The 18,555-nt window shown below is 40.3% G+C and overlaps 1 protein-coding gene across 1 annotated transcript; it reads left to right on the top strand.

The window, feature by feature from the left end:
- The first annotated feature begins 396 nt into the window (after positions 1-396).
- Positions 397-2,229, top strand: LOC136941060 (tryptase-like). The gene is made up of 5 exons (XM_067233451.1): positions 397-463; positions 594-768; positions 1,090-1,364; positions 1,525-1,658; positions 1,877-2,229. The coding sequence occupies exons 1-5, from the start codon at positions 412-414 to the stop codon at positions 2,030-2,032; spliced, it is 792 nt and encodes a 263-aa protein (XP_067089552.1). The 5' UTR covers positions 397-411; the 3' UTR covers positions 2,033-2,229.
- Positions 2,230-18,555: the final 16,326 nt, after the last annotated feature.

Genomic DNA, 18,555 nt, shown 5'->3' with positions numbered 1-18,555 from the left:
TCCATCAAAGGACCAAATCACCAAAATACAATTTTGGATGTCCATGAATATGAGTAGCACAAGTATGATCAATAAGTCACTTATGACTTTTGTCATGTGTACTCAACATTGTTAGATATGTCAGTAGTTGATTAATTAGTGGGTTTTCTCATACAGATTGAAATTAAATGAATTATTAGATTATTTTCATGTAATGGTGTTGAAGACATTAGTTGCACATTGACTGGTGGTTCTGCAATGATATGAGCCAACGGTTTTACAAGATAAGGTATCATTTAGTGGTGTGTCTATGTATGTGTGTGTCTGTGTGTAGTGTAGTGTATCTACTGATGGTATCTTGTTTGTGGTGTATAAAACTCTACACCAGTCCGCCAGACAGGTGCCTGTTTGGTTGGAAGACAAGATATAACTATGAGTTTTTGGGCACTTCTGCTTGTGTCACTGCTGGTCCATGATGCTGCAGGTAAATATCTTTGCATGACACTATGTTATGTGTAATAATAAAATAGATAGAGATTTAAAAAAAATATATATATATTAATTTTATTGCCAATAGTGTATCCATCCTGTAATCAATCCGTATTCATTCTTAGGGTATTTTCGAAACCGAGCTCAGAGCTCCATCATGGGTGGAGAAGATGCCCCTGTTGGCCACTGGCCATGGATGGCCCAGTTGACCATTTATAATGGTCTGGATAGAAAGAATTATTGTGGTGGCACGCTTATCTCTGAGGAATGGGTTCTTACAGCAGCACACTGCCTGGATGAGTATGTTTATAGTGACAAAAGGGAGAGCTAAACTATACCATGCGTGCATGCAAGTTTGAGCGTAGGTCCTGTATATCTGCAAATCTACCGGTGTTTATTATTGTATTAAAAGTGCTTTTTTTAAGATTACACAAAAGAAATGTTATTGACATGGCTGATTCATTTTGCTTAGTATTTCAAAACCAATATCATATTACACACAGAAATCCATTTTAATCAACACAATGCACCTATGCTAACATGCTACATTTATTTATAGAACTAATGTTATACAAACTTCACATAAGTGTGTGTGTGTGTGTGTGTGTGTGTGTTGTATAGTGAAGATCTTAACCTGGGTGGTTCCTCTGTTCGACTGGGTTTACTCAGCCTGGAAGGACCATCAGAGTATGACTTAGGTATATCCTACACTGTCAGTCACCCTGACTATGAAGAAGAGTATTCACTCTTACTACATGACATTGCACTGGTGAAGCTGTCTGTGAAGGTTACCTTCACCTCCTCAGTGGCTCCTGTACACTTGCTTGGCTTGCAGGAGACATTTGCTCAACATTCTGAGTGCTGGATCACTGGCTGGGGCCATGTTGCTAACAATGGTGAGCTCCGTTGTTATATTGTGCATTTTATTACATACTCAGACACTCTTCCACACACAAAACTCTTTCCCTCACATACACATACACACTAAAGGATGTTGCCATGTCTTTTTTTCTCTTTTACTCTGCCTTTCTCTGCTCCTTTTTCCCTCTCTTCTAGAGCCATTGGACGGTAAACGGACCCTCCAGCAGGCAAAAGTGCCAATTGTAAAACAAAGTGCCTGTAAGGATGCGTTTCCTGGCGTCACTAGTGATATGCTGTGTGCTGGAGATTTGAAGCATCTTGCCTGTCTAGTAAGTCATAAAAACCCTCAATGGGTGATCTAGCTTATGGCCTTTGGATGTTTCAATCAATGTATTTTTGTTGTGAGTATTTCCATGTTACGTAATTTGACCAGGAATAACTCAAAGGTTTGTTTAATTGTATAAATTAAAGGGAATTCCCCCCCAACACACATGTAAATATTTTGCATACATTTTAAATGCATCTTTGTCGGTTGCTTTCTTCACAGGGGGATTCTGGTGGACCCCTGGTGTGTGGTACAGCGCAAGGACGATTTGTCCAGGTGGGCATTGTGAGTTTTGGGCCATCAGAATGTGGCTTTCCAGGGGTCTATACAAGAGTGGACAAATACACCCAATTCATCAAAGAAACTATTCACTTCTAAACAAAAGTTTCCTGTTAGACTAGACTGTTATTTAGCTCTGCTAACCCCAAATTAGTAGCTGTTGCCCTCCTGCTGGCGTCCCTATGAATCGAACAAAAAAGCTAAATGTTTCTATTTAGATGCAAAAATGCTAATAAGATTTACGTCATTTTTCTGAGTGCTGTCACTATCCATGAATAAATGTAAGCATCTACTTATTTTGTACCTTGAGCAATTTTGTGAAATATCTGAAATGTTCATCAGTTATGTTCAGGTTTTCAGTTAAGTAATTAGGGGTCTGTACTATGAATCAAGATTTGGCGTTACTGAGGTAACTTCAGGTTCAACCCAGGGTTTTCTGTATCACGACGGTGGATCACTTGTTACCGGGGTAGTTCGCCATGGTAACACATGCTGAACGCCATGGTAACACATGCTGAACGAGCAGGTTAAGTTGGAGATCAGAGATCAACCGGTATAAAAGTCCAGCCCACTAACTCATTTTTGAGGATAATGGCGTCACAGTTCATAGAAGATCCTGTGGAGCTTGGTCTGCGGATAGCGAGAGAAATAAATTTATGGAAATAAATGATCATTTCACTACTTTCATTGAATTTGGATGTTTCATTCACTTTTATAGCATTTTTCAAAAACAATAAATATGACATTGAAAGAAAGAAATGGTGAAAAAACCCACAAAAGACTCAAAAGGCACAACAAAAAAGCCACAAAAATGTATAAAAAGACCAAAACGTAGAAAAAACTTTAACAAATACATCCTCATGTGTTCTCCCTTTCCTAGAAACACAGAAAAAGAATGTCAGTGTAACTAAGTTTTATGTAATTCATTCAGTCATGTACTACCTTCTTCTCATATTACAGTTTTTACACTACCTTCTTCTCATATTACAGTTTTTACACTATCTCCAGCCTTGTTTTTTGAATTAAAAGCCTTTTAAACTCTATATCGAGCCTCTTATACTCTATATTGAGCTCCAGGGTTCTTTTATACAGGGCCCTCACATTGTCTGCTCCAACCTGAAACAAATAAAGAACATTGTCCCTTTGCAAGGCACACTTTGAGAAAGTTGAAGGTGTCCATTTGACTACTGTGTTTCAAGGTTCATTGCTTATAATTTGTGTCTTTGTCTTGGCCTTGAAGTGGAGGCCCTAGGCTCAGGGGGAGGAAGACGTTCCTCTTCCTGCTGAGTTTAACACCATAGCAATTTAATCAATTGAGTCATATTTGAAATGAGCACTTTAAGGTCTTGTGTCTCATGTTCAGACCACCACCATTAGCAAGTCATTACAGACACTTCAATCACAACCACACGTTCACACACTCTCACCATCTGTGTTGCAAATGGTGCTTTACATAAAATCAATAAAAACAATAATACAAGTGATAAACAATTCAAACTAAAATAAAAAATCCCAATAAGATCTCTGTTCAAGAGAGAAAACAACTTTAAAAGTAGGAAAACCCTTTTGAGATAAAATTACTTAAATGCTTCGGTAAAAAGGTAGGTTTTAAGCTGTCTTTTAAAAATGTCTAGAGTGTTTGCTTCCCTAATATTTATGGGTAATTTGTTCCATAGTTTTGGGGCGTAATTGACAAAGGCCGAATCACCAATCTTCTTATGACTGCTTCTGGTGACCTCTAATAGGCCTGCATTTGATGATCGCAGTGTTCTAGGTGGTGTGAAGTGAAGTCCTGTGGAGGAGGGCCCCCTCCAGTTTTCTTTGCCTGATTTTTCTTCCTGTTGGCTGCAAGCAATTTCATTGTTCTATAGGCCCTTTGTATACCAATATCCTACAAAAGGGACTGACTCGGGCAATTCAGCCTTGTACTTGTTGGCTTTAAAATATGTGCAAGTAGTGCCTAATGCTACTTAACGTTTTGAATTTTATTTTTTATTTGCTCCCACGATAGTTTGCCACTGCCAGGGTTGCAATTAAAATAATACAGCAACAAAAGTTTAACGTTATAGAATGCACAAGTGTAATTATGGTCACATCTTGTGCCTGGGGCAGTGATATCAACAAGTCATGTAGCTTACTGAAACTGCTCTCACCAAAATAATTAGCGACCTCAGACTAAACTCTGATGCAAATAAAGTCTCTATCCTTATCCTGCTAGATCTCAGTGCAGCATTTGATACAATTGATCACGACATCCTAATCAATAGACTGGAAAAGCTTATTGGGTTCACGGATAGTGTATTGAACTGGCTGAAATCATATATCACAGGAAGGAAGTTTTATGTTAGTTTAGGTGACCATAGGTCCAAGAAACATGAGAACTGCTACGGGGTTGCTCAAGGAAGCTGCTTAGGTCCATTACTTTTTTCTCTTTATATGTTACCACTCGGCGACATAATCAGAGAACATAACATAGATTTCCATAGCTATGCGGATGACACACAACTATATATATCCACTGAACCCAACGATGCAACGGCCATCAATTCCATTACAAACTGCCTGTTGGCAATAAACAAATGGATGAATGATAACTTTCTTAAATTAAATGAAGACAAAACCGAAGTCCTACTATGTGGCCCCAAATCCAAAAGAGAGATGCTTATTAAGAATCTTGGAGGCTTAACCCCCTGTCTTAAACCAGAGGTGACGAGTCTTGGCGTAATCCTGGACTCAGATTTGAATTTCAACTCTCACATTAATAAAGTGACCAAAACAGCTTTCTTTCACCTGAGGAATATAGCAAAGGTACGACCATTCATAAACCAAAATGATGCAGAGAAGTTAATTCATGCTTTTATATCCAGCCGGCTGGACTACTGTAACGCACTTTTCACTGGTCTTCCCAAGAAAACCACTGAAAGACTACAGCTCATTCAAAATTCTGCAGCTAGATTATTAACCAAAACTAAAAGGAGAGAACACATTAGTCCTGTCCTAGCTACTTTACACTGGCTCCCTGTTACCTTCAGAATTGACTTTAAGGTCCTTTTCCTAACATACAAAGCTCTACACGGACAAGGACCTAGCTACACTGCTAACTCCTTTATAAACTACACACCAGCTAGAACACTGCGATCATCAAATGCAGGCCTATTAGAGGTCACCAGAAGCAGTCATAAGAAGATTGGTGATTCGGCCTTTGTCAATTACGCCCCAAAACTATGGAACAAATTACCCATAAATATTAGGGAAGCTAATACTCTAGACATTTTTAAAAGACAGCTTAAAACCTACCTTTTTACCGAAGCATTTAAGTAATTTTATCTCAAAAGGGTTTTCCTACTTTTTAAAGTTGTTTTCTCTCTTGAACAGAGATCTTATTGGGATTTTTATTATTGTTTGAATTATTTATCACTTGTATTATTGTTTTTATTGATTTTATGTAAAGCACCTTGAGCTACAATTCTTGTATGAAATGTGCTATATAAATAAAGTCTTACTTACTTACTTACTTACTTACTTACTTACTTACTTACGCATTTACAGCGTCTGCTATTTTCTGCCAGCTTGGCAGCAGCGACTTTGTTGCTTTTTGCCTGCATTATATGTCTGTATTCCTGATATGTTTGTATTACAATATTTCACGCAGGAGGAGTAGACAAAGTTTGTAAGATTATTGTCTCCTCCTCCTGTGTGAAATATGCGGCTCTTTTTTGTCCATGTTTGCGATTGGACATACGGTGCAAACACCTCCTATTTTATGTGAACACGCACGTCTCTAAATTGGAAAGATCTGGGTTGAGTTAGACAGTTGATAACCACCGTCGTGATACCGCTTATCGTGATTGCGGTTGTTAGGGGTTCATGAAGCCGGGTAACTGAAAGTAATCCAAAGCATGTTGATCTTGATTCGTAGTACAGAATCACACATCAGCAACACTGCAAGGCATTCTGACTGCTTGGAAACTTATCGGACCGTTAACAGCTATTTTATCTGTTCTGAAAGGTGTTTTTCTGTGTTCATACATTGCAGCTATGTTTCAATTTGCACAAATGTGCTGCAAGCTTTTATAATATGTGCAAAGTGAACAAACTGCCAGTTCCAGTATTGTTACGTGTGTGTGGCTGTGGCTGTAGAGTAACCCATTCACTGTCATTAGCGATGGCTTTCAAAAGTTGATGAAATATTGCTTCTTGCAGTAATAAACTGCAAGTATGAATCTTTGTGTGTGACCAGTAGCGAACCGTGACTCTTAAACCTTGGCCCTCTGACCCCGATTACTCGTCCGAAAAAAACATGATACAGCGCGCACACAGCATTAGGCTTACATGAAGTGTTGGTCATTACGCACTATTTGAACCAGCCCTTGTGGCACTATTCACGGTAATTGTGCATAATGACATTGCTTTGGTACATTTAGCCTACAGATTGACTGGTCATTCTGCACAACACTATAACATATAGGCTCTCAAAAGCTTTGGTTTTCTGCACAAAATTAAGTTCTGGTGTAGGTCTTCCTTTGCCGATTAACTCCAACTTCTCATTAAAAGTTAACCTTGAAAACGGCGCATAACAAATGTGAAACAATGTCCTCACTAGCGGGAACGTTACTCGCGGCTTCACTTGTGAAGTAGTGATGTGTCGTTCATGAATGATTCGTTCATTTTGAACGAATCCTTACAAGGACTCGGGATTAACGAGTCCTCTCAAAGAGAGATTCGTTCATTTTCTCGTGGCCGCGCATTGGGAGAGGTAACTGTCTTTGGATCCTTTTTCACGTGACCTGCATAGGCTCAGTACTGGTAGCTAGATCAAACATAAATGATTCGTTCATTTTGACTGGGTCTTCGGATACGGATCTTTGGATAATTTTTCACGTGACCTGCATAGGCTCAGAAGAGGAAAAAGAAATTGATTTGTTTACCTCGTTCAATTTTGTGGTAGTCTTACTATTAGTAAGATGTGAATGATATTCGTTCACAAGTAATAATTACAGGTTTCGTTATTTTAACTTTTTTGTACTTTACTTACAGTTCAGTGCAGCGTAATTGTTTGCCGTGATGAATGGTAAATGTTAGTGTGATAATAAATTTACATTTATGCATTTAGCAGACTCTTTTATCCAAAGCGACTTCCACGAGAGAGTTTTACAAAAGTGCATAGGTCACTGATCAAAACAACGAGATAGCCCCAAAAACATTGCGGGTAGCCAAAACATGAAGCATACATTGTGAAAAGCAAATAAGTGCCAATGGGTAGAACCAGAAGAGCATGTAGTTAAACAAATTACAATTAAACAACCTGATCCTCGAAAGTGCTAGAGTGTACCTGGAGGAAAGCAAGCAACAATAATATAATTCACAGCGAGTACAAGTAGTTAAATCAATTACAACTAACCAACAAGTGCAACAAGATTTTATTCTATTAACTCAGTCAACATATCCAAAACAATCTCCCCCAATAATTTTGGTTCTATTCTCGAATGTGGCCATACTTCTAGATTTTCATTGAATAATTGAATTGAAATCAATACGAAATGAGTAAACTAGCACCCCATTTATTTGCTTACGTCAAGAAAAGTTGCGTGGAACTGTGTACGCGGGTACGAACGAACAGGGCACGAACATGCTGTTTTACCTGAGCTGAATGAGCCATAGGCTGTTTATCAATCCACGTTTTTTTCCGTTCTTGTGTTCTTGCGAACTTGTTTGACGTCATTTTTCATTGCCCAAGTACGGTTCCAATCCAAAGAACACCAGTCATCAAGGCTGTTTATCAATCCATGTTTTTCTCCATTCTTGTGTTCTTGCCAACTTGTTTGACGTCATCTTACATTGCCCAAGTACGGTTCCAATCCAAAGAACACAAGTCACCAAGAACGCCAAAAATACCCGGAAATGTTCTTGATCCGCCACTTTTATTGAGGATACATCGGATGGTGACTTGGTCAATGAGAACGCATCTGATTTCCCAGAAGTCATTGCAAGAACACACACATCTCAAATCGTTCCCTGTCCTTGCGGTCTTGCAAGACCGTTCTCGCAAGACCCTTGGCAAGAATGTTCTTCTCAAGAACGCAAGTACGTTCTTAGCGTTCTTGGATTGATAAACAGCCACAGACTTATATACAGTAGACACAGCGAGCCTGCTCTTTAAAGATGGCGTCCCCATTAACTTCTATGGAAACGGCTCAGTGGCGCAGTGAGGCAAGCGAGAGCACGAAATGGACTGCGCCATTTTTCCAGTTCCGACTCGTCCGCTCTTTCGCAGAGCAGTGGCTCGCCTTGTTCCTACAATATTGTGGTTATCAGACACGATTTATTAATCTTCGTCTTTGCTCCAGAAAAACATGTCAACAATCTGTAATAACGCCTTAACATGCCACGATATCACTAATTATATTAGGCTATAATTACGTTAATTACGTGAACATAATTACGGAAATAAACTCTAGAAACAAGCGTCATCTATGAGTGCAACCATTTGTAAAACTGGCTACAGCAAGGCAGGCGACTGTAGATTATCAAGCCCTTTCTCCTTTGCAGATCACGTGAAAAATTATCCAAGATCCACTCAAGATATGTATATCATTTAAAATATCTCCAAATGGTGTTAAAGACCGGTTTTAGTCATTTTTGGTGTTAGCATTAGCATATTAGTGCAATTCGGCAATGACGTCATGTTGGGGAGTCGTGTAGGAGAGTAGCCTCAGCCTAGTACTTGTTATGGCAGTTTTTGACATAGTTACAATATCTATGTTTCTTTAAGCGGTAAAAAGTAAGTTCCTTTGTTATAGACAGACGAATGTTAGAAACTGAGGCTCTGTGGTGTGGTTTACTCTGTAGAATGGACACTCAGATTGTCTTAAGGTATTTATGGTGTTGTTTTATGATGCCTAACTAAGAGCCAGAGGGTCTTAGTTAGGTCTGGGGGTTGGGGGAGATTGTTATCTCAGTTGAGCGAGCTGACCTAACCTTTTGGCCAAGGAGATTGTGTCCTGTGTCCTGTTTGTGTATCATTAACCATCTCCTTCTTTAGAGAGGGAGCTGGGGCATCAAAGAACTGTGGGACACTTGATGTGGAGTCAAACTGTCACTGAGCAGTGCTGACCAATCACAGAGACCGCTATATTGATGGATTGACCATCAGAAGAACCATTTGTTCTAAGTTTATATAAGGCAGGGTTTTAGGGTTGTTATTCAACACTCTCTCGAACGACCTGTAGGTTACATCTGCATGTCTTTCGCTATGACCGGTCTAGAGTACTCTGTTAATTCTTAAATTGTACAAACTAAATAAATCATATTGAAACCGCCATCTTGACTATTCAGATCTACACAGTGCCACTTTAATTTTTCCACGTCATACTACAACTATGGCGACTGACTGGGATGAAGAAGAGGAGGCAAAAACCACTAATGTGTATGATGGCCCGCAGCCGTATAATTTTGAACCAAGTAGACATGAGAGGGCAAATGAGGAATTGCTGAGACCTGATGGCTGTCAAAGCCAACTAAATGGATGGTCCAAGGAGAATGAGTGGAGGAGAGTTGGTGAAGTGTCCTAGTGAGTTGCTATCATTTAGCAATGCAGCAACGAGCTCTGGAGCTAGTCTACGAACAGCAGTGCACATATTAAAAAAATGTATTGTCAGTGAATAGCACAGAGTGAAAGTCAACGTTTTCTTTATATCTAGTGACAGTGATCATTCAGGGCCTGACATTAACTTATTGAGGCACTTGTCCTTTGGATAAGTGACCTACATTTACGTTTCACTTTTCCATGCACAAAAGTCACGTCCGAGTAAAGATTGTGCCTTTGACCAACGAAGATGAGCTGTAATATTATACAAACGATAACAATTGAGGTGTTAGAAAAAATGTTATTTGTTACATTAAACATTTACACAATTTCTGCAGAATGAAACACTTTCTGTTAGTACAACGGGAGTACAACGGCACTTAGGAATGCTTGGCTGGACCTGATGTTAGTTTCCTCCAGGATCACAATGACTCGTATTGAGAGACTTGTTGCTCTTGTTGGTTAGTTGTAACGGTTTCAAATTCTTGTACTCCTGTGAAATATTTTACTGTTGATTGTTTTTTCTACAGGTACACTTTTGCACTCTTGTGGGGAGTTTCATGTTGTTAAATTGTAACTTGTTTAACTGCATGCTCTTATGGTTCTTCCCTTTGGCACTTATTTGGTTTTCCACCATGTATGCTTCATGTTTTGGCTGCTCGCAATGTTTGGGGCTATTTCGTTGTTATGATCAGTGACCTATGCTCTTTTATAAAACTCTCTCTTGGAAGTCGCTTTGGATAAAAGCGTCTGCTAAATGCATAAATGTAAATGTTATGTAAGCTACTGTATTGCAGATTCGTCCCAATATCTCTACAGACCGTGCAGCTTTAATGCTCAACACTTGAACGGGGGCTTATTACTTGAAAGAGGAATTATTTACTGCGTCTTCTCAGTTACACTATCAGGGTTCGGAAATACTGTGACTTGCTAACGTAGGCAAATGGCTAGTAGAATATAACATTTCATAATAATTTCAGTCAATCAAACAGCTGCAAGACCCAGTGAAATGTTATATACAGCTAGCAAACTAACGTTAGCTAGCATCGCAAACGACATTGGCTAGCTCAACTTTGGTAGGCTATCCTCAGTATTTGCAAGCTGGCCAGTGCAAGTAACAGGCCCGTAAAGATTACCCCCGCAGCCCCCGCACCACGGGGGGGCCTCGCTGGGATGGGGGGCCTCGCGTGGCAGGCCCCCCGTTTTTTGTTTTTTTTTAATCCAATTTGAATTACATGGGATGTCTTATTGTCTTGTCTGTGTTTCCAGAGTTGATATAAACATAAAGAAAAGTATATTTAATTGTGCTTTCTTTGTTAGCTAGGTAAGTGACATGACGAAGTAGGTCAGATGGTCACACAGACCGGCGAGCCCGCTGCAAATAGGTAGCTAACTGTAGCGTAGTGTAGGAAAAATGAAACGCACATTTAAAAGCGGTGCGCAAAAGCGGCATTCAAAACAGAAAATTTCTGAATTAAATGCCAAACTTCCCAAAATTACAAGTCTTTTTCGACCAGCCGGTGAAGGATGCACTCATCTGCCAGAAGAGACAGGTATTGTACTGTTTGCTATAGCTAACATTACTGTACCACGTAGCTAACGTTATACTTTGACAGCTGTACTGCTGTCTGTGTTGTGCTTCCTAGCGTTAACAGCGAGCCTCCTTTCCAAGAGCCAGGAAAATTTGCCTTGCTACTTTATTGACTTCCTATCAAGCTGACAACATTGAAATGGAGTGAAACTACAAAAAAAGAGAAAGTAGAAAAAGTGCTTAATTATAAAATATATTACATAACTGACATTATTAGCAAACATGATAACGTATGCGACAGTAGTATCGTGCAGTTGCAGCCATTGCGTTTGACTATTTAAACATACAAAAAACATAATCAAAGTTACAATAAGTCATTGTATTTCAGTTATATACATATTATGATCGTGTAAAACGTACAGTCATTGCTTTCTACAAGATTCACACGACAAAAAATAGCTAAATTTATGATTTAGCGAACCCGCTAATAATAAAACACAACTCCATACTATCAAGTGTGCCTGATGTAGCCATGGCCATCAAATTATTTCTGACAATACCCGTGACTGTCGCAAGCGCTGTAAGGTAATTTTCCAAGCTGAAACTGATCAAAACATATCTCAGAAGCTCCATGTCACAAGAGAGGCTGTCAGGTCTGGCCATCCTTAGCATACAAAATGAACGTGCACGCAGTTTAGATGTAAAGAGTGTGGTAAAAGACTTTGCACATAGATTTGCTAAAAGACGCGTGTGTAGGCTATTCACCTGCAAACCTGTAGAAAGTATCAACTATATGTAGGCCTATTTGTTATGTTGTTGTAACATATGCTCTGTTTGAGCGTTTTTTTCTTATTGAATACATTTCCCTCACAAGACAAGCTTGAGTTTGATATCTTGCGTTTATTACACAGCTCTTCAGAATGTTCCAAAAAGTTCAGTTGATCGCGTCGGGGTCCTGTTCGTCCCGTCGGTATTTGTATTACATTATCTGTTACATATGTGGTGGGGGTGGGTGGGTGGGGGGGGGGAGCAGGGGCGGTGTTTAGGCACGGGCGGACCGGGCAGCCGCCCGGGGCGGCATTTTTTCATGTCACGTGGGGGAGGCACGAGCATAAAATAAATAAATAAAAATCTGCGCTGCGAAGCGGTTTTCTCTTTTCTATCATTTCACTGTGTGGGGAATTGGCAAATTGGCGCCCCCTTCAGGCAGCTGCAGGCACCCCTGCTTGCTGAGGGGTGGGGGGGGGGGTCCACTGTTTAGTGCAATACTCTAAATTAGTGGGCTAAAGTCAGTTGCACCTCGACTTTCTTCCAAATAACGCACATTTCATTCATAATATTATAAATATAGGTTATTATAAAGTTCCTGCACATTTTTTAATTTTTTATTGTGTGAAATGGCTAATAAAAATATGTAACACAAAACGATTGTGGTCACCAAGGTGAATTGGTTTAGTCTTGACTTCTGGTCGTGAGTGACAGTGTTGGGGGGATGGGAAATATGTTGACTGTTGAGTAGTGATGGGCATTCCGGCTCTTTTTCGTGAGCCGGCTCGTGTGGCTCAGCTCACTAAAAAGAGCCGGCTATTTTGGCTCCCTAACGGCTCTTTAAAAAATACATGTTTTAACTATGAATTTGACTATGATAGGTGTGAAAACAGTTTGATTAAATTATGAAATGAAATCTTACTCGACCGTAACCACATATCTTTAAAAATGCATTGATTTGTCATGGCTCTCCTCCGAGTTTTGACTACTCTGACTGTGTGAGTTGGCTCGGCCCTCCCTCATGCAGGATTGACAGGAACAGACGATGATCGTGTGCGCCTTTAAGCCTACAAGTATTTTTTCGTTGTTCTTTGACTTAGTCAATTATTTTAAATACAATTAAAATTCATTATTTCATAATCATTTAGTTTTTATAGGCTGTATTAATCTATAAAAAATAGAGTCGGCTCTTCAGATATGCGAGCCAGCTCCCGACGTTCACCTTCAAGAGCCGGCTCTTAGAGCCGGATCGTTCGCGAACGACCCATCACTACTGTTGAGTGCCAAAGAAGATGGGCAGGAAAAGGTCAAGTAAGCCATCAGGTGCCCAATTTCGAAAACATTTCAAAAAAAAGAAAAGAAGAAGAGGAGAAACGAGAAAAAGATAAAGGTATGAAAATATGTCTCTGTATGATTATTACGGTATCCATTTCATAAATGAAGAGCTGATGTTAATTGGTGGGTATAGGCTAACTCTTACGTTCGTTAGCCTTTTTGCTATGATGCTCTGCTATGCAACAACAATATTTTGGTTTTAACTCAACAAACACGAGATAACATTTCACCATAATAGTGTGCTTTGCAACAAAACTGTTACAAGTTCAGTTATTATTTATTTTCATTATTTAGGTTAGGCCCTGTAATTAGCCAACGGAATTTTCAAATCTGTAGGTAGTTTCAAAGACGAACATTTGCTATTTGCTACAACAAACGTCATAACTAAAAGTGTTCCTCCCTAAAAGTTATATTAATATAGCATGTAATAACAGACATTTAGCGTGTAAGGGCATGTTTATGTAACCCTCCTATTATGTTTGGTGTCAATTTGACCCCAGGCTGTTTTAGCTGTATGGGGGGGGGCTCATGTGTTTCCGTTACGGGCCTGGCAAGTAACATGGCATTTTATTTTGTTTGAGTTTAAACTTGTCCAGTGGGGCAAACACATTTCTCTTCCACTTGCCCTACAAAAAAATCCACTTGTCCCGAACAATCATGTTGTTAGCTGTAGTTTAGATAAGTAGACTAGTGCTACCGGTAAACTTATCTAGATCTAGAAATAGAAGACATCATGCTAGCTATGGGCTAACTTGCCAGTCCCACCTAGAAACCCCCCTAAGATCATCCCTTATTAAAGATTCTGTAAAGTCAATTCCATGATTTGCTTCTCAGTACATTATATACGTGTGAAATGAGTTCCTGAAAGCATGTGCAAAGCGCTAAAACTTTGTCGCACCAAATGTGTAGTTAGACCGTAGAACAGTTTCTCACCGTTTTCAGATCAGGTTTTAATCGGCGGGGCCAAAAAGTTACCCATCTACGTCCTTTCAACTCATCTTCGTCAGATCACTGACTGCTGTACTGTTATTGTAGCCTACATCAGCTAGCTAGCTAGCTTCAGGATGTCTCCCTCCACCCGCAACTGCATCTTCCCTGGATGCAAAAACTTCAGCTGCGCTGCAACACTATTTAATTTCCCTATTGATGAGGAAAGGAAAAATAGGTGGATTGATTTTGTTAAGAGCCACGCTGATGGAAAACTTCGGATAAACTCCAACAGCCGCCTCTGCAGTGGATAAGAGAGTCTGCAAAATTACTAAATGCAGTGACCATTTCACGGCGGATAGTTTTAACATGGACCAGACACAGACGGGGTTCGCGGACACACGGCTTCTCTTACTGCGCGGAGCCGTACCGAGTATCGCCCTCCCGGCCGTTCCTCCTCCGGTCGCACCTGGACAATCCACCGCCGCCAGCAGTTCATCACTCTGTTCTGTGTGCTTATTATAATTATAAAAGTGTCATGATGCTTTTTTATTTAATGCAGGAATTTGTATTTAAAAAGTTGTCTGTTTATATGTATATGTTTGCAATAGTGGACGTATTCAGGCAAGGGAATTGGTTATCAAATGTTGAGCAACCCCCCCCCCCCCCTCTCCCCATTGAAATGAACAAATGACTCAAAAAAGGATTTGTTCTTTTTAATGAACGAGATTCAAAGAACCGAGTACGTAAAATGATACAAACTTCCCATCACTACTCGCGACAGGTTGTCGCAAAGTATGACGTGTACAGCTAGTTGTAAGCGTGCACGAGTCTTTGAGCTAGGAGCAAGGCGAGCCACTGTTCTGCGCAAGACCGGACGAGCCGGAACTGGAAATATGGTGCTGTCCGTTTCGCGCTCTCGCTTGCCTCACTGCGCACTTTCCATAGAAATGAATGGGGATGCCATCTTTAAAGAGCAGGCTCGCTGTGTCTACTGTATATAAGTATTCACGGATTAATGAAGTAAAACTCTGTACCAATCTTCTTTCCAAACCCCACCCCTTGCTCTTTGGCTTGAAGCTAAATGCTAAATGCATAAATGTGAGGCAAAGACCCTGGTGGATGTTGGTGGTATTGCAGAATAGACCTATATTTCTAAAAACCAAGTGAAAGTGATTTTCATGAAGTTCACATGATGTATCTGCTTCTTGATCGGACTTGTACCCCATTCTGCCAGTTTTATGACTATTGCAATGCCTTAGCTCACACACTGGCGACTGGTTGTCACGAAGGGTTACGCCTGGGACACACTGGCTGGGAAGCACCGCGATTAGCTGCAAAGTGCCTGGAAGCGCTGCATTTTTTCTTTCGGAGCCTGTGTTAACAAATTGGACCAGCCACACAGGCTGTGTGGCGCTGTGAAGCGCCGCGATTGGCTTGCGCTCTGCAGCTATCGGTTCGGCAGCTGGTCGAATTTTTTCACAAGATGCTTGCAAAATCGGCTGCAGGATTTGATATTATTTGATATATTTGAATAAAAAACAATGTTTATTAAGATTTTACTACATTAATTGTAGACTACAGTTAACCTTTGTAAAGTTGTAAACGTTACAATTATTTGTGAAATATTACTTTGTAGGCCTACGTACTTTACCAATATTCACCCTATATAATTTAAGATACCTAGCTACACAACGTTGGTAACGAACGGTAAAGAATGTATTGTGCTTATTAAAGTTATGTATTGTGCTTATTAAAGTTATGTCTTATGAATTTAGAAGCTTGCTCAGGCTTAAACATTGTGTCTCACACAGGGTGTGGGGAACAGGCTGTATTTTGTGTCTTAATCTTTTCATTTCAGAAGCAACCTTGAAACCGGGCTGAGACTGCACCCAAGCAGGTGGGACGCGCCAGCAAGTCCAACTCCCTGATGCACGAGAAAGCTCAACCCTCTTTTCATCTTTTTGTTTTACTGCACTGTATAATATATGCTGGGGCAGGGACAGATTGCCAGTTGGACTTTGTGAACCAACCCAAACTCTGTTGCGGGTAGGGAAACGTAGACAACCCCAGAGCTCTGTACTTGTTGATTTCCAACAGCTGCATTAAAGCTGATATTATCGGACCTCTGCGATTTCAGACCACTCTTTCTAGAACACAGACTTGTGTCATTGAATATCATCATTACATATTGGAATAGACACAGTAATTTAAGTCCTTCAACGGCCGTTCCATGTGGTTACCCTGATAAAAACCAATGAAAATAAACGGATTGATCTGTTGAGCCAGCATGCCGTAGTTGTTTCTGAACAGTCTGTCTATAGGCAGAGAGAAACGAGTTGTAACGCGTTGCACACAAAACACACGCCTGCAGACATACCGAGAGAGAACCCCAAAGTCGAAAATCAAGGAGATGGACGACATCAAATTAATCCTTGAAGTTGAAAAGCACAGGGAGTTGTATGACCCCCAGCACCAATTTTACAAGGACAACGTAAATAAGGATCAATGCTGGGATGCTGTTGGGGCGGCTGTTGGAATAACACGTTTCCTAAATATAGCCTATGCCATGTTTATGTACCATGTCAGCGTTAAGGCCGATTTACACTTCTCCGTTTTTACGGAGACGGACACAGGGAACGCCCTCTCCGATGAGGAATTCCCTCTCCGTGCCCTCTCCGAGCCCCTCGGAGAGCTCTACGTGCACCTCCTGACTATCCGTCTGTCCGTCATTTTACGGATACCCCTTGGCTGTGATTGGTCCGTATTAAGAACCGCTTGCGTAAGGGGCGGGGTTGCCGTGATAAACAGGATGAACAGAATCCTTTGACCGCCATTGCTGTAAGTTTTTACAATTCATATTTAAACTAAACAGTACATGTAAATCAGCATCTGAATTGAAATGTGACGAGAAATGGGCAGTAGTTGCTGAAAATGTGCGTATTTTATTGATGAAACGGCTAATTTGTACATTTGCTCCGACTTCTCGATAACCTAGGTAAATAAACACTCGACGACGACTTACAAAAAACCGTTGCGCCACCTACTCTTCTGGCGGTGAATTGTTTTCAGCACCCACAGCCTTCGGAGTACTATAAATTCAACCAATCCGTCCGACTCCATCCGTCCGTAACGGAGTCGGAGAAGTAGAATTCGGCCTTTACAAGTGAAAAAGGAAAGCTCAGAGCAGCTGAAAAACTTGGTGACCGGCATGGAGATGTAGGGCTGTTTTGGCAGCCCCTTTGTCACTGGTCACCCAGACACTCGTCTGGGACAGTCGTTGATTTGCATGAATGCTAAAATGACAATCACACCTTAATAACACACCTCTGGAAAGGTGGTCTCAACAGTTGAAGAGGAAGGTGGACAGAGGAAGACTCAGAAATTATCATTAAAAGTTGGTTCTTGTAAATATTGTTCTAAACAGCTTTTAATGTCATGTTTGATATGATTGTGTTTCTTATTTTATGTATTACATTCTAGTAATAATTATAATACTGTAACATGTACATTTACAGGGTTTACAGAGTTTGTGCTTGCAGCAGACCAACATGTGTTTAACATATTCCCTTGTCTTGCAAGGGCACCACTTGGTCTACTGCAGCCTTGATTAATGATCCAATTTGAATTTGTATGCGTTAGACAACTTTTCAGTCATATGGCCGGTGTCCCCATTTTAGTCAGGGTTGGGTGTATATAGGAAGAAGTTTTTACCACTAACTTTGAGTTCTGTTTACGATACAGCTCCGGTGCGTTAGGTGCCTAGTCTTCATTGTGAATACCTTTGTTAACCATTGCTCTGAAGGTATGTTTTGTATTTGATGATATTTCATTATCATTGTATTGATTATCTTACTATTTAGATAATAAACTATTATTGTGCATTTTATGTTACTTGTTCCCCTTGAAATGTATATATCACGCTACGGCTAATACTGATTATAAACATAGACTTTTGAAGTAGGTTTTAACTTAAGGCCTCTGAGTCACTTACGGTGGATCTCCACGCTCCGAAGGAATTTACCGGAGCCTCTGAGTGATTGGTTTACATACTAGGTCTACTATGGTTAAATCCATATTATAGCAATAATAAACGACTGATTAGTGAACACGAATACTTTAGGGTCGATGCTCTGATCAAGCAGATGATTTTTACTTACGCCAGAGTTTCATGTAATTAACTGTTTAGCACTCAAGGTTACAGGTAACGCACATTTCTAAAATTGTAGTCAGATATTAACGAGTCAATTATCTCCCTGAACATCTAACCAGAATTCAATTGGGTTTCCCAAGCCGGGGACAAACACAGAGCGTCTCCGGCCTTACGATATCCTTCTTTACCTACAGAGAAATGCACGTCTGGTGTGAACAGCCTTGCGCCAGTCGTAGCTGATCGTGGCGCTTCCGGTAGTGATGGGAAGTTAGCCAATTCCATGGCCTAAATACGTCGACTGCAAACATTTATCATATTCTCAT

The sequence above is a fragment of the Osmerus mordax genome, chromosome 3 (assembly GCF_038355195.1).
Source record: "Osmerus mordax isolate fOsmMor3 chromosome 3, fOsmMor3.pri, whole genome shotgun sequence".
In the NCBI taxonomy this organism is placed as follows: domain Eukaryota; kingdom Metazoa; phylum Chordata; class Actinopteri; order Osmeriformes; family Osmeridae; genus Osmerus; species Osmerus mordax.
This window is presented reverse-complemented; position numbering and strand designations above follow the sequence as displayed.